Consider the following 17,366-nt stretch of genomic DNA (forward strand, 5'->3'; position numbering starts at 1 on the left):
ATTATGTGTTTCCATAATGACATTTTGGTGAGACACCCAGCTCAGAATGCACAAAGATTACCCAGACACAACAAGACATAATGTTTTTGTGTTGATTGTTTTTTTAAATGACATGAAGCTAAATTTTGTGATAAAAAATAATCATTACCTGTTGTAAGTGGGCAACCTAAGAATAGCTGATGTGCCTAAAACATCCACAAAATGTCTTGAAACACACAGGAAAACAAATCAATGAAATTCCCAACAGCATTTTATCAAGTGAGGCAGGGACATTATTTCAAAGGCAGCCTTATGGGGGAGCACATTCTGTAGCATTTAAATATGGATTATTGCTCAAATGAATCAACATGACACGGAGAATTCAATTACATCATAGTAGCCCAAGTATTTAATTTGTAATGCCAAAGTGTAATGTCCGACTTAGAAGGTCTGGGCGAGCAGCAAATTAAGTGCTAAAGCATGACTCGACTAATTAGGATCATCCCAAAAGAACTGTTAGACATTGATAATTATGTTCAGAGAAAAGGGCCAATTTGAAGGCCAATCAGCTTCAAGCCTGCGGGAATAATGAGTAAATAATTGAATATGAGTCAAAAAGTCAAGAAAATTGTAGTCAGACTGAGCCTCTGTATCTCTAGTTCTTTTGACCTACAATGACCCCGTCCGTGTCTTATGACAACTGCTGAACGTTCTGTGGCATGTAGATAAATCTTTGTATTTCCTCTTACTGCTAAAAATCAACAAACATTTACAGAGGTCAAATGAGGTTTTGATAAGTATTAATATGTGGATGTTTTATTACTTTTTTGTGGTGCCTGATTTATGACAAAGGGTTTGTTGCTTTTATTTAACTAAAGAAATTTAGGTTATTCTCCCCCCACCCCCAGTGGTATTAGGAGAATGTATCTGGGACATTAGGGAGGCAGGGTGATTACCCTCCCCCTGCCTCCATCATGTGCTTTTCTCTGTAGATTTCCCCATCCTCCCACCAAATTGGATTTTATTTAACTTTTCTTTCCCTCCAATTTTCCTCTTAATTTTAAACAACTTTTCAATTAAAGTGCCAAAGTTATCCGGAACGACATAAATTTATGTTGCACAAATACTTGCATCCTTGTTGTTTCGATTGTGCAAGGTAACGTGTTGGAAGCTGAACATATTTGCATTCTTTCATCAAGGTTCTCTTTTAAATATTTTGTATGCAATAGTTTTCACTCAACCACAGACAAAGAGCCCTTTGACCCAGTCAGTATCCTCTTTGATGCAACACTTTGGTGATTTGTCCAACAACCTTGTTGGCACTGCTTGACGTGAGCCAGTTTCCAATCTCTAGGTTTCCCAAGATTTTCAAAAGTCCCAGTTTCAAAACTGCTAAAATGTTGCTGTGACCAAGGGGTCTAATAACAATTTCTGAGCTCTTTCCTGGACTTCCCAGTTCCAAGATAGCAGCCATCAACAAGGTTGTCCTGATATCTTCGCCGATATCAATATGCAATTTAAAGTCAATAAAAAATGTTAAAAAAAAATCTACACACACAACCTTTCTGAAGAGAAATAATAAACCAAAACTGTTAACTAACTAAGTAATGGCACTCATACGATGTTCCTATTATCTATCCCTTTATAATGCTGCACCTGTACAGCTTCCACGCATGTTTATTTTGTATCAGTTCCTCTGTAGCTCACCACAGACATGCTGTATAAAAGACATGACAGCGAGAGCAACAACACTTCCCCTCACTGCCATGTTTTCATTGTTTATTCAGTATCACGTCGGTTTTGTGTAGCTGAAAGAATGAACCTGCTGCAGCAATTAGATGCAATGTCCTCATCTTCTGATTTATATTGTTACATGTTCAGTTGCTTTTGAATTAGCTTGACAGGTGAGACTAAATACTCTAAATCTGAAAGCACTAAATGACCGTATAATTTTCACATAAGCCTGTCAAATCAATGAGAAGCACACAGAAAGGTGTCCTAGAGATTCTTTAGGGTCACGCCTATGCCTGTCTGAGGCTGAAGTGAAGTCTTCTCTGTCTGTCCCTCAGCATGACCAGTGTAAGGATGCTCATCAAGGTCATCTTCTGTCAAGTGCTTTGCTGGGCCCCTAGGATTACATTACTCTTGCTGGTAGTTATGCACTTGCTTAAAGCAATTTTCCTATTTTTAACTTATATTTAACTCCCCTCTTATTTTACTGCCCACCATTAATCTGATTACAAACGGTTTACTTTTTCCTCTATAATAATGTTTATATGAGTAAACATGTATTGCTTCACCCGCGAAATAATGGTCGACAGGAGCTGAAGTGCTTTGTTTATGTGTCAAAGCTTCTACTTCTTTCCACATTAACTGTGTTGAGCTGAGGGATACACACACCGCTATCAGCTCTCACCTTGAGAAGCAACGATGCAAAGTACCATTTTACTACTAACTTCAGCCTTGCTTGATTTTATTTGTTTCCACCTGTACCCGTACACGTAAATAAATATATTTACCTGGACCTCTGCTGTGACACAAAGCTGGACTCTTGGTTAATTTTAAAGGGCCAGCATCCCCTGCTGTTTTTGCTGTTAGAGGGAATTATTGTAACTTTGTGATGGTGCTGGACTGGTCAGATGTTTTGGACTTCTCCAGAGGCTGGAGAAAGTGATAAAGTGACTCAAGGCTCCACCAGCAGTAAATAGCTCACAGTGGGGCTCCCCTCTCTCACTTCTTCAATAGGGTCAGTTCTGGAGCAAAGCTCAGTATCGACGTCTCCCACCCCCAGCCAAACTGGCTCCCCACCTTCCTTTGACCCACAGCCTCTGTGGTGCACTTGTAATATTTTATCTTCTACCTTGGTCATGGATCCTTCTGCTTCTTTCCTTGTATTTAACATAATCAGGAGATGCTCATGCCCCTTTTAGTTGCCCCTTCTACCCGTCGGACTCTAGCAGTCAAGAGAAGAGTTATCTTCAGAGACTGAATCAGAACAAGGCTGCAGGTCCAGATGTTATCAGCTCTGGAGTCCTGAAGGGCTGTGCAGAGCAGCTCTGTGGGATTCTACCGCACCTCTTTAACCTTAGCCTGACACAGGGGCAGGTTCAAGTGTTGTGTAAGACATTGTTCTTTGTTCTGGTACCAAAAACACTTATCAGTCCTAAATGATTCTAGACCTGTTGTTCTGACATCTAAGATTGTGAAGGTCCAGGAGATCCCCTGAGTGAGCAAACAAGCACCTTTAAGCACTGCCTGCGGTTTGCTTACTGCCATGGAGTTTAGGTTGAAGATGCCATCATACACCTGCTTCAACAAACCCGCTGTCATTTAGACAAGACATGATCCTCACAGTGTCTGTCTTCAAGACAGACACTGTACATTTAGCAGAATTCAGCCTGATTTGCTTTGTCAGAAACCCCAGAAGACTCCGATGGAGGCCTCAACAATCACCTGGATCAGAGACTACCTGACAAACAGACCACAGTTTGTGAGACTGAAGGGTTGTGTGTCTAATCAGGTAGTCAGCAGCCCAGGAGCACCGCAGGGCACCGTACTCTCATTGTTCATTTTAACCCTGTATACCTCAGACTTCCAGTACAAGAGAGAGTCCTGTCGTCTACAGAAATACTCAGATGACTCCGCAGTCGTGGGGTGTATCAGAGATGGACAAGAAGCTGAGTACAGGGAGCTGATGAATAGGTTGGAATCAATTCTCTCATGAACATGAACAGAACAAAGGAGATTAATACAAAGTCAAGAATATATAGAAATATGTCAAACCCTATTTCCATCATGGGAGAAGGGGGGCTGGTGGAGAAGCCTTAATACCTAGATGTTCATCTGGGCAACAGACTAGACTGGAGACGCAACAGTGAAGATGTATACAAGAAAGGACAGAGTCCACTCTACTTCTTGAGGCAACATTGGTCTTTCTACACAACAGGATTTGCAAAAAGATGCTGCGTATTCTCTATCCGTCTATTGTGTAGAGTGCAATATCTCCTGCCATCTCCTATTGGGGTAGAAGCACCAGAGCTATTGATTTTGAAAAGCTGAACAAGCAAATATTTTATTATCACTTTATTAAAAGGCACAAGTGGGTCCATATAAAAAATAGAAAGATGAGTAAATAAAAAGCATAAATAGGATTAAAAGAAGACTGGCTGTGTACTGGGACTGCTGTGAAACATCTGGAGGTGGCTCTACAAAGAAGTAAGCTTTATCAAATAAAAAAAGACAAAATAAAGTAAAGGCATGTTTACAAAAACATGTAATTTTTTGGATGCCATCCCCTGTCTATTTATGAACATCTCCTGTATTTGGTTAATTTGGTATGCTTTGATATAATGGGTTTGTATCCCAGCAATAACTAAGCAGATGGTGTTGCAGAAAGAGGAACTTTGCTTAGAAAACACAAAACCTGAACTGTGTACATACGTAGCAATTACCAAAAAAATGCTTGAAAGACAGGAACTGAACATTTGCTGTGCAGCTTATCCTCTTTAGCACGAGGCTTACACAGTTTGATGCACATCTGGCTCTCTGGTGCAGCCAGATCAACCTGGAGTTTAACACGCTCAGGACTGTGGAGATGATTGTGGACTTCAGGAGGAGTCAGGGAATGGGCAAGAAACATCACTGCAGCTGCATAACCAAGAAACTCACCTTTGGGACATGTATTTGCTCATAGCTTTCTCATAGCATTAAGTACACTATAACAAGTATAAGCCAAATAAATAACTAGAAAAAAACTACAATTTTATTCTAAAATAAAATACACTGAGGCTAAACAACTGGAGACAGTCACAATTGATAAAACTGACAACGATTCCTCAAAATCATCTAAACACAGGAAAGGAACTGTAACTATGTCAATTAACAAGTTCTTAACCCATAAATGGAAAATAAAAAAAGCTTCTGTGCTGTTTTGGCTAAATTTGTTCTGGTTGTTTTATGCATTTTCCACATTAAAATTGTTAAACAGGTCATCTTGGTTGAGAAGAAGGAGTCAACCCATATTTCAGGATAACACCGCAATGCTATGAACAGCAACCCAACCGTATACTATATGGCAGTGTTATGTAATGGATATTTTACTGCCTGTCATGAACAGAATAGTTTTGCTGTCTTTCCTTTGGCACATAAAGTTACATAAAGCTTCGTGGCAGTGAGTCAAATGGTTTCTGGATGTGAATAACAAGCTGTACTATATGTCTGCCAAGGCTGTATGTGACATACTTTTGAAAATGTGAAATTTAGAGTCAGGTTTCTATAAATGAAAATAAAATTAAACAGGATGTTGTTGTTGTTTTTCTAGTGCCTTCTATGTTGTCTCATTTCATAAAACAACATCTAATTTTGTTATTTCTGTTTATGAAAAAAGTTCAAGCATGTCTTGCAAAATTGGCATTTGTCTTTTTTTTTTTGCTTCAAATCTATCACTATTTACAGCCGTAGCCTCATGAACACAAATTGCTGAAAATAAAGCTTAGCAATCATCTACTTCATCACACCAGCTACACAATGTTGTGCTTTGCACTACTAAACCAAACAAAAAGTCATATTTAAAACACAAATGCACCAGTGCACCCTTGTCATGTTTTGCAACCATTTTGCCCACCCCTCTGCTTTGTCTCTGTGCGAGGTTCATGAAGCTGATTTAATAGCATTTAATAAAAGCAGACACAAACATGGCCATTGCACATATTTTTGCATCAGGTCGCATTTGTCCTCTTTTCCATCCAAAATGCACCAAGATGCAGTTGGTTTAGTAAAGTAAATTCAAACATAGTTTGCTAATTTTGTAATTATATCAGAATAACTGATAAAAGTTTATTAAATCTTGTTATTTCCACTTAATTTTTGAAAAAAAAGGGTCTGGTTTCTCTGAGTGTGTGCCTATCACTTCCTCTACCGCACCTACCGCAGCGCCCTGGCCCCCACCACGTTCCCACATATAAACACAGACAATGTGCTTCCCATCAGTCCCTTGTCTACATTTCCTTGCTCTTGGTTCTGAGCCTAGAAACTACTTGCTTGGATAGTTTTAGGGGTCCTTCAAAACCAGTTGAACAAAGACATCAGTTTGGTTTAGAGTTGTGTAATCTGCTGTATAAAGTCATGCAAAGTGGTCATGATTTTTGTTTTCTAGACTCCAGTGGATAATTTCAATAAAGCATACACTTGAAGTTACAGTAATCGTCAACACAAAGTGCAGGCAAAGTGTAGAGAATGTCTTCGTTCAGAAATTCAATTTCTACATACATGTTCTTTTCAGTGCTTTTTAAGTGGCTGCAGCTGCTCAGTGGATCTGTTTAAGAAGCATGGTTTATTTGGGTATGTCTTAGTTCTAAGACTCCTTAGAGTACACCTTGGTAAAACCTCTTATATGTGTTCCCCTTATTGCATTGTTAGCCGTAGTTCAGAAGAAAAAAATCCAATGAGTGAGGTTAGTGTGATTTTCTTTCTGAGGCGTAGCTTTCAAAGCCTCCTTTTACTCTTGAGAGCTCTCTGCCGCGCTCTTTATGTCTCTTCCTGGCTGATTTTTTTCTTTTTCTATCTGCTCTCCAGCAGTGCCTTCAATCTGTGGGTCATCTTGACCTTTTTTCCCCTCCAGAAGCAATCTTTCAAATGTTTCTCCAAGGCTGTATATATCTCTCTCTCTCCGTATTCCTGAAATGTGTTGGGCAGCTGGAGAATAAATTAAAGAACCAATTGTATTCTGGTATACATCCTTATTGTTTTCTTTTAAGTTTTGAAACAGTGTTTTAGACTCAGTGAATGCTGTCCCCGTGTTTTTAGCTTGTGCAAATTTTCTACCTTACATAAACCGTCTCAGTCATGAAAAGCATCAGACATATGGATCATTAGTTTCTGTCAGTACTTTTCCAGGGAAAATCTGAGGATAAACAGACGCAGATACGGCAGCTGGCTTTTTAGCCTTCAGCTGAAATGGCAGGCTTCATGTCAAGGCTCACATATGCATGGTCACATGAGTTCAGCTGGTCCTGGATGCGCTCCAGATGAAACGCCTGGCCATATGTCTGATGCCTGTTGCCACTATAACCTTTAAACTCTGGTGCAACTTCCTTCAAAACTTTGTTTCTTTTTCATTACACTTTAACTTTTTGACCATTTATTCTGTTCTAATCTGTTCTTTTACTGGATCGAAGTATAACACCGGGTTGGATCTCTTTATTATTTGGAGGCGTGTTAACCTTTGAAGCCATTTAAAGTAAAAAAAATAGGATGTGGTCTTATACATCACAATCAACACATACCACAGATAAAAATTCATTAAATTCATGGAAAAAAAAATTTTGGGCTTTGGAGGCCTGTAAGAATTAAGAAACATGGCTCGAATAGGGCCCTTTACTTTATTACAACTATTTTTTTATTTAGTTTTTTACAATTTAGTGAATTATTAAACAGAGTAGCAACTCCTTCTCCTCCTCTCATATGCTGTATATTCTGAAAAAGAAAATTGTAGTTTAAAGGTGGTGACTCCATTAATATATGTATCTCACTACTTTCATCTAGCTATGTCTCTGTTAGAAACATAAAAACAAGATTATGCTGAATGATGAAGTCATTGACTAAAAATGATTTTCCTGTCAAAGATCTTATCTTTAGAGAAGCCAGTTTAAATAACGTTGTGGCTGATAGCTCTATTTCTGGTTGAGCTCGACATAGTACAGCTTTTAAGATGGATTGTTTACTGCTGGTTATCTTTTTAGCTTTGTTCTTTCTGGCACGTATTAGCACACAAACCTTACCAGTATTTCCGTCAGTATCTCTGTCAGAGGACTCAAGCTTTTGCTGGGAATGAATACTTTCGATAGGTTAACCACTGGGGCCCAAAGTATATCACAGAGAAGTGATTTGAAGGTCGTGAGCTCAACCCATGTCAGCTTTCTTGACTTGTGGAGGAGACAGATTTGGGTGATTCCATTAGTGCGAGGGGCTGGACCAGAATGGGGGATGTATGGAAACGATGCAAGATGTATACGAGGAGTTAGTTCTGTTCCCATTTTTAAGAGGTTTTCCATGTTACTAGTGCTTTTCTTGTTGTATCAGTTATTATGACTGTTCGTGGCTTGGTGACTGGCACATTATAACGCACTGCTGGATGGTTTATTGTCATTAGAATCAGCGCCTCGTTTCTTGTTTGTGCTGGTTAGTTGTCGCTCCGACCCGTCGCTATTTAAAACCATCAGTGGAGTTATTTCATTGTTTGGAATCTCTAGCAGGGTCGTTTCATTTCCAAAAACAGCATATACCTCCGCACCGACTTCAAGTCGATTTTTTTTAATTTCAATGACAGCTGGAGAAGCTTGTCAAAACCCTCTGTGGTGAAGGGAGGCATGTTGTGCTGGCGAGCTGACGCCGGTTAGTCCTTCTCTCAGATCTGATTAAAATAACACGGAGAAAATCCTTAAAAAGTAGTCCAGTGAAGAAAGAAATCCTTAAAGGTTTGTTTTGTCCAATTCTTCTGTAGTTTTGGCTAGGGGATAAGAAGTTTACGAGTAAAAAATGCAAGCAAGTAGGGATCAGTGAAGAAAAGCGTGGCAGGGAGCAGGGGTGACAGCAGTAAGTCTTCAGGGTTGTGGAGGGAGATGGTGCCTGTCTGCAGCCGCCAATGAGCCATAGGTAACCTGGCCAGCCAGATTGATAATGTGTAGCACTCTAGTTCTGCACTTATCAATCTGAGGCTGGTCCATTTGAATCTGTTTGGGGAAAGGAGGGACCTTCAGCAGGACTCTCTGAGCTGATTGGACAAAGCGACACCTAGTGCCCGCCTAACAAAGGTTGGTTTTAGCCAATCATGGTATCAAATAAAAATATAAGCAGCAGGCGTTATGAGAAACCACAAGAAGATAAGCTAGTCAAGGCACTTCTTGCTGTTCTACTCTCAAAGTAGGATTCTTACAAAACAGATGTGATAGCAGCAGCTATGTGTGCATGTTTGTCTTGGTTCAGGCTGTGAGCTCAACCACTTTTGTTTTCGTCGCACCGGTATGTCCCGCCTTAAATCTCAATACTGAAACATGATTGGCACTAACCATTTTTTGGTTCGGACACAAACGCTTGAAGCCATATTTGACTTGGACTGGGCTAAAGGACTTGTGAACATCTGCAAGTCACCAGTAAATCACAGGGCAAGGAAAACATTAGTTCTGATTAATTTCTGCTCAAATTCACCCCCCGCGTATTATAAAAGCTTTATTTGTTATTTAAGCTTTTTTGTGATAAAAGTGATTACGGCCTTTGATGAATCTGTTCATACTTGTGCTCTGTGTTTCAGGCACGTGAATGGTGTGGTCATGCAGAGACGGCAGCCAGCGTGGGGTTAGGATGTCTGACAATGAAGAGGAACAGCTGAACGAGAGGAAGAGCGAAAGAGAGATCTGCTACATCAGTGATGACAGTGAAGATTATGGAAGTGAGGAGGAGGGAGTGCATGGTGAGTCAACGCGATGGAGTAAATTCATCTCGTCTGGTGTGTCCATTGTTGGTAAGTCTTGAAAAGAGGTCTAAATAAATTATCTTCATGATCACTACTTGGTGTAAATGGTTGCATTTGCAACAAAGGTTGCTGCAATAGTTTTAAATTTCATCTAGGATGAGGTTACCAAAACAAATTGACACGTAAAACTTGGCCTGTTTTTAACATTCACAGATATCCAGTGATAAAAATACAGTGGAAAATATTAGGGTTGGGTAATATTTACACAGTAGTGGGGGAGAAATAAAACTGACAGTCAGAAGCTTCGCTGTGTTTGGTCAGAGGAACAGATCCCAGCAGACGCACCAGCTATCAGAGTGTCCTTCCTCAGCAGACTGACGGTTTGTCCTCATCCGCAAGCAAACTAAACTCTCTTTCCAGTTGGTGTTACATAACCAAATGAGTCATCGCCTCTATTATGTATAGTCTATGTGTTTGCTCATGTATGTGTTGTGTCTCCAGCACTGTCTTAGAAAATAGGTGACAAGATTTTAATTTAGTGTTGGTAATGTGAATATTGTCAGTCATTAGACAACTTTTGACCTCATCAGAAAAAGAAGAACTGCTATTTTTAAGGATTTATACTGGTTAGGATTAGCAGATAGGCTGGAAAGTACATTATGAACATCTTCAGTTTATACAGTAAACATACTCTGATTCACATCCCTTTTGCTTGGACTGTTTTTTGAACTTAAGTTCCAGGAGAACACACTGTGAAGGCCATAAATGAGTCAATAGTTAAAAACAGAGTGAGAGACATTAACACCTGTCCTTGCGTTTCATTTCCCCTCTCAGGGTGGTGTGTTTTTCTGTGTTATACGTCAGTTGTTAGTTGTTTAAGTAAGCTACAGGTGTTAGGATCAAACAAAAACAGCACAATATGAACAGTGTTTGACTTAATACATGTTAATTCATGGTTATTTTGATTTTGATGGGGCAGAAGAAACACGAAGAACACAAGTGAGTGTATCGGCAGTAATTTAGTCAAAAATGCTTTTTCAGTTCCTTTGGATGGATCTGAAGTCTTTTTTGGGCATAGATTTTTTTTATAGATCCTAATTTAGTTTGTCAAACACCGACTACTAGTATAGTAGTAGTCCTGCAATTATCATATTTACTGCATAACACATTTTGCTCAATAAAATAGACACTGGGTGAGCTGATATTTAGTTAATTTGTCCTGTTCAATAACTTGATTTTTATATGCAGCTCCTTTGTGTTTAGGTTTTAGTTTTTTTTTGGTTGAGGTTGAGAAGTCATCTTATCTTGTTTTAGTCCAGAGGGTTTCCAGTTGTCCAGCGTTTATATACAGCTGACTGACAGCTAGCAGCAAAAAGTGGGGAGGGCTTCCCTGTCCCTGTCCAGTCCTGGTATTAACATGGCTGAGTGGTCAGATCACAACTTTCACGCTTCACTTGCGTATGGACTCACAGTCGCGTCACTGTCAGCGGAGGAGCAACAAACAGGACATCAACGGCTCTGCTGATGTTTCTATAACAACAGAGAAGCGTTCAGTCGCTTGAACTGTCATTATTAAAACATCAACATGGCAGGGATTCACTTGAGCCATGTTTTTGTGTTGGTATTTTGTGCCGACAACTCTTGGCCGACGTTGACTACATATATTATCAGATGTTAAATGGCAGACATAAATGAGAATAGATAAACGTTTTTTGTTTAATTACTCTAAAAACTGAAGATTTGAGCCTCTAAAACAGCACAGTAATTAAAAATCAGGCAGCTCACTGTCAGCTGTCGGCTGCTCCACACTCTTATTATTCTATGCACATAGCTTTGAATATAGAGATAGATTATATCATCTACACATTATGTGTGCTTGGCATGAGTTATTTTTGCCTGCACTGACACTTTGATCATCTGATCAACATAAACTACATACTACAGAGAAGAGTCCCTCACGCATACATGTTCCTGATATCCGCGGATTTATGAAGTCCTAAAATGGTAAAAGAAGTTTTTATTTTATTTTTTACTAATACGTTTTAACTGCGTTTGTCTCAACAAAGTGAGTGCATGAAACCAAAGTCAAATTCCTTGTTTGTGCAACACAATCTTGGCCAATAAAGCTGATGCTGTCTTTAGAGTTTTCTTATTGCCGTTAAACCATTTTTTTTAGATTAGATGACAGCAGTGGCAGTTTTTCCAAGGCCGTGCAGACGTACAGGGACTAGGAGCCATGCAGATAACTCTTTGGCTTATGGTAGCACGTGTTGCACTCAGCCTGCTAAATCAATGTAGATTTTAATCTGTTCTCAGTGTGTCCTAAACGCATTCACACCTTTACTTAGCGCTGCCCAGAAGTTATCAGGTCGCTAAGGGTTGATGTTACTGGCAGGTGTGATCACAACCCAGAGAACACCCCACACCGTCTTTAGGTTTTCGAAAGTTTCAAAATGGATTAATGATATGGCTGAAAACATTTGTGGTTTAGTTAGAGTGAATTTTTTAACCATGGGCCTGCATGCTTACTGTGGTGTACAACACAACCTGGAGCCATGTGAGTTTGAGAGGGAAAAAAGAAAAAGCACATTAACAAAACCCTAAAAATAAATACCCATCTATGCTTTAAATGCCCCTCTTTCATTATTGGCTCTTAATGGTTTTGTTAATGTTGCGGCGGTGTTTATCAATAGTAGCGCTACGATCTTGTGCCTCCCAGCCATCCTTAACGACAGAATCGATTTGTCCAAGTCTGCGCAGCATCACTGATTTGGGAGGTTAGAGAAATATAACCGTGGAGACCTTTGGGCCTTTGATCATGATGAGTCATTATTAGATAACCCTTTTAAATTTACAGATTGCTTGCATGTTTTCACCCAGGCTGAACAAACCTGTGAACATCTCAAGTACGCCTAACTCACCCCCTGTTTCTCACTGTCCTATCTCTCTCTCTCTCTCTCTCTCTCTCTCTCTGTCTCTCTCACACTCACACACACACACACACACAGACAGACCAGCATGCACGCTCACACGCAGAGGCCGTACATGTTGTCCTAATTGCAGCAGCACTCTGTAAGATGTCAAGTTGCCTTGGTTGGGGCTGTGATATTACACTGACCCTGAAACTGTGTTAGTTTATGAGAAAGAGAGGCGTGATGATGAGGAGGAAAATAATGAAGCATTAATCAAGTCCTGGAACTTTGCGGCTTGCCGTTTGCGCTTAAAAAGCATTTCTGCCGCAACGGTTGCGCAACACTTTGTGTAACTGTCCTGATCCAAGGGCAGAAATGTCCGAGGGCTAAAGCATACATTCTTTTTATTTTTAGGCAAGGTTTAAGACAGATAATTTGTTTCCACTGACAAAATTATAATCTGTAATCGTTTTTTTTTTGTTTTGTTTTTTGCAAATTATAAGTAAATAGCTGTTATGGGAAATCAAATTAACAATATAAAAACAAAGTTATCATGATTATGATTATTTGATGCACAATACCACGCCAAAGTATATGTACCCCATTAACTTTCTTGTGTTTCGTATTTCATTTGGATTTGAGGTGACAGACCAACAGCAACAATATCTCAAGCTTCAAGCTTTTCTCACAGACCACTCTTCTATCCATCGCCTGAAATAAAGTTTACACCTGTTGCACGTTTATATTTACTTTCTCAGTTTCCTAATGTAACTGTGCAACGACGTGTTTGGTAGAAACCAGGAAAAGGGCTGTGGCATCAGCTTTCAGACGAAACTTAAAGGACATGCAAACAACATTTCTGTTCAAAGATATGGCGATAAGCATGTGCAAATTCTCAGTCATCAGCAAACAGGCCTGAATCGGAGGCAAATGGACTTTCGCTCCATTTTTCTGAAAACGTTTCTGTCCAGGGGTCTTTGTCAGTTCTGGTGGCTCACACCTTAGCAACCTCTAGTTGGAGCGCTGCTGTTTTTAAGCACATGGAGGCCCATCCTCCTTGGAGCAGTCTAAGTCAGATGCACCCGTTCCAAGTCATTGGAACCTGTCACTCTGCTTGGTCGTTAGAGGCTATTGCTTGGTGTGAGATGAGTACTTGGTCACCTTACAATGTGCCTAGGAGGATGGGCATCCATGTACTTTAAAGTGGCAGCGCTCCAACTACAGTTTGCTCGAGTGTGAGCCGCCAGAATGCGGTACCGCGCGCGAGCTATTTTTAGAAACACAACGTCACGATGACGTCACATCACGTGGTACGCATTGGGGCAAACTCCGGAAAGCCGCCGTTGTTTCGCTGTAAGAGACGTGCGTTAGCCTAGGTTTTACTCGGTAAACGACTGCTTTTTCCAAATCTAAGACCATGGTTTTTAAACATTGTTGCTATGGAACGTGCAACAGCGACTCGAGGTACGCTGATCGGCCGTATATGAAGGATGTTTTCTTCAAGACTGCCAAGGAGAAATGTGTGACACCGGTGCGGTCAGCCTACACAACAGTTCAACCCGGAAAAAGTTACCAAATTCAAGTACATATGTAGCAAGCATTTTGTCGGAGGAAAGGGCACAACCGAAGAACATCCTGACCCAATTCCAGCGACATCAAGTCAAGGTAAGAGTATTTTGGTGGCCGACATGTTAATAAAGTAGCGCCTGCTACCATGACAGCATATAGGCTATCATGGTAGCAGGCGCTAACATGATAGCCTGCTACCAGGATAGCTTACTCAAAAACATTTCAAATGAGACAAACATTAAACATATACCCATTCCTGGACGGTGATTGCAAACAACAACAAAAAAAAAAAAACGGCCGACGCTGCCATGATCGCCAAGCAGGAAAAAAAAAAACAAAGCTTACCGTTCATCAACTCGGCCAGTTTCCCAGTCTTTTTAAGCCCTCGAACCTCGAGCTATCGTTTGAGCTGAAGGTTGGTGTGTTCTTCAACAGTGCGACCAGTAATCCGTGTGCCTGGGACATCGTCTAGGGAAAGTTTAACGGCTGTAAAGTCGGTCATATCTGTTATCCGTGCGTTCTCTCCTGTATGCGTTCTCTCCTGTATGCCCTACCTAAGCGGCAAAAGGGGCGTTGCTCTTGAGACGGTGACGTCACGTGCGCGGTACCGCATTGATGTTGACTCCAACCTAGAAGTGTTCCCCAGCCAGATCTAACCTCTGACTACAAAGACGTTATAATGGTGGTGATGGTGAAGCTCACAGCGTTACCAGAGGCATGTTTGCCTTTTATATACCAACATTAAGTTAAAAAAAAAAAAAAAGCAAGGACAAAAAGTGTTCAAATGAGTTGTAAATCATGTCAGTGACCACGGACAAATAAACATTAGAGCTCACCTTTAAATACCCAAATTATACCAAACTTAAAGGAGTCATAACCTGGTATTTTACATATACAATCCTTCTGAAAATGTCTTTAAATTCATTTTCAGTCCTTTTTTAGGAGAATTTCTTTTTTAAATAAAGCTCATTCTGACCCTTTTTCATACCCCTTCTTTAGTTCTCGTGAAGGTACGCGTGAGAATTTGCGTGTGCGCGTGTTCATGTGCCATGCTTTGTTTACCACCGTTTCCCAGTGTTAGCGCTGGGACACACACTGAGACACAGAGACACAGCAGCTGGCCGTAATAAAAGCTCCACGCTTGCAGTGAGAGCAAGGCGAACAGAGAAAAGAGAACCCCCGTAAAAAGTTAGACAAGCAACAACACTTAGCAAGTGCACTGCAGATGAGTCCCTGTTGGAATCGCCCTTTTCACCAAACGCAGGCTTGGCGCCATCTTCGCCTGGTGTTGTCCCAGGGTAACGAAAATGTGAAGCGTATACAGAAAGTAGCTGGGAGAGTCATTTGACCAGAGGTGGGCGTGGCTTACGTTAGCGTCCTTCCACAGTGACGTAAATTTAGCAGGAGCACCAAAATCTCACTTGGTAGAGATCGCACTCTTGTGGGTTTTTATGGTTTGTACAAAGAGCCGACACAAAACAAGCAAACAAAAACTCCTGATTTTCTGGAAGGTTTTAACTTAGACCCAACACCAACACACAAGTTTTAACATGAACAAATCTGTATACCAGGTGATGACTCCTATTTAAAAAAAATACATTAGTAACTTAAAATAGCTACTGCAGACTGCATTGGAAGTTTGTATGCTGCCACCCATTTATCCATGGCAAGAATTTACAGATAAATTGTAAATCTGAGTCCTGTTAATTGGTCATAGCTGACAAAAAATCAACTAATGCAACCAGAAGTTGTAGCACACATATACCCAGAACCCATAAAACGCTGCAGAACTAGCATCAAGCATTACCCTTTAACCATTAAGCATACTCTGTAATTATGAACAGAAATTGAGCCACCTTCATACAGACGACCACGCGGTTGTTCCCCTCTGATCCCTGTGGTCAGCTCATCATTAGGACGGTCGGCTGCATGTCCATGTTTAATGTTTTTCTGGACTCCTTTTAGGTTTTGGGAAAGGAATAAACACCTTCTAAACGTTTATTTAGATGACAGCTTCCATTTCTGCAGCATTTCACAACAAGAGTTTTAAGTACTGCCTCAAGTCAGTAATCGGTAAAGATGTTGTCATTTAGCTGTAGCTACTGGGATCAATAATCACTGCTCCAGACACCAGAAAACATTGGAGACTGGACGTTTTAAAGACGGCTTGTAGACCTGTTTGACTACAAATACTGTGTAGGGCCAAGTCATAAGATAAACACAAAAAATTAACAAAATTCTCAAGATAAAGAAATGAAAATGATGCTTGTAGTAAAAAGCTGCCAGCACACACAGCTGTAATCATAAGCCTGCCTCATATGTATGAGTCCCAGCTGTGTCTGCCCCAAACAGCTCTCTGCAAACTTAATTTTCGTTTTATTAGCTGTAATATATGCCTCATTTTGATTGACCTTAGCTTGCATTTATGTATAAAACGTATCGTCAACGTTTGACTTTTTGCATTATGATCTCAGATTTTCTCTGCTAGGCTGTAATACGGCGGTGGGGCTCTTTTGCCAACCGCAGGGAGGCTGGGGGGTAGAGCTGGCACTCGTCATGTCGTGCTGCAATGAGGGTATACTGCAACTGAAAACCTACGAAGACATGGACGTCCACCTATAGTGACAGGCCAGGAATGGAGAACAGTAATAAGTAAAGCAACTGAGAGCCCTATGGTAACCCTGGAGGAGCTGTAAAGATTCACAACTCAGGTGTGAAAATCCTGTTGACTAAATCTGGCCTTTATTGAGCTCTGGCAACAGGACAATCCTTGTTGAAAGAAAGTGAAAACAAGTCCTGTTTGCTACAAGCCAAGTAGGGGACTTTGCAAACATGCGGAAGGAGATGCTCTTGTCAGATGATACCAGCATTGCAAATCGATATGTGAACCTGAAAACTAACTCCGCTCATCACCCTGACAAGGCATCTTCCTTGTGGAACATTGTGGTGGCAGCAGCAATATGCTGAAGTCAAAGATCTAAATCCCATTAAGAATTTGTGGCTAGACTTGAAAACTGATGTTAGCAACCACCTCCCCCACCTCCCAAAAAAACACACACACACATACACTCCACCCCCAACCAGAATAGTTAAAAAAAAGATGATCGTATCACTGTTTGGACAAAAAGGCGACTATAACTTATACATTTAAAGTAATGTTTGCGGATTCTTTGAATCTTGTTGACTGCAAAGAACCAAGTCTCATTGGTTACTGAGGGTATCCTCAGTGTGTCAAAAGAGCAACATCTACATGTTTATCTTCCTCACTTTGCAAGTCTATTTTATTCTTGTGACGTCATCCAGCCCCCCCCCCCCCCCCCCCCCCCAGCCTCCTACGTCTGTCCCATTGTTGCCATACCAACTGTCACCAGGATGCCAACCCCCCTCCAGGCAGTCTCCTCCCCATTTCCATCCTTGATCCCCTTTTTTTTCTTTCA

At 40.7% G+C, this 17,366-nt stretch overlaps 1 protein-coding gene across 2 annotated transcripts in view; it reads left to right on the top strand.

Moving 5' to 3' along the window:
- LOC105929122 (helicase ARIP4) overlaps positions 1-17,366 on the top strand; it is an 82,919-nt gene that overhangs the window by 13,880 nt on the left and 51,673 nt on the right. Inside the window, exon 2 of one of the 2 annotated variants that reach the window (XM_021318646.2) lies at positions 9,287-9,496. In XM_021318646.2, coding sequence (XP_021174321.2) covers positions 9,295-9,496 — 202 coding nt within the window. In that variant the 5' untranslated portion in view covers positions 9,287-9,294. The remainder of the gene's footprint in view (positions 1-9,286; positions 9,497-17,366) is intronic. The other variant, XM_012866761.3, reaches the window with a different exon arrangement.

Source organism: Fundulus heteroclitus, chromosome 1, assembly GCF_011125445.2.
Source record: "Fundulus heteroclitus isolate FHET01 chromosome 1, MU-UCD_Fhet_4.1, whole genome shotgun sequence".
Taxonomy (NCBI): domain Eukaryota; kingdom Metazoa; phylum Chordata; class Actinopteri; order Cyprinodontiformes; family Fundulidae; genus Fundulus; species Fundulus heteroclitus.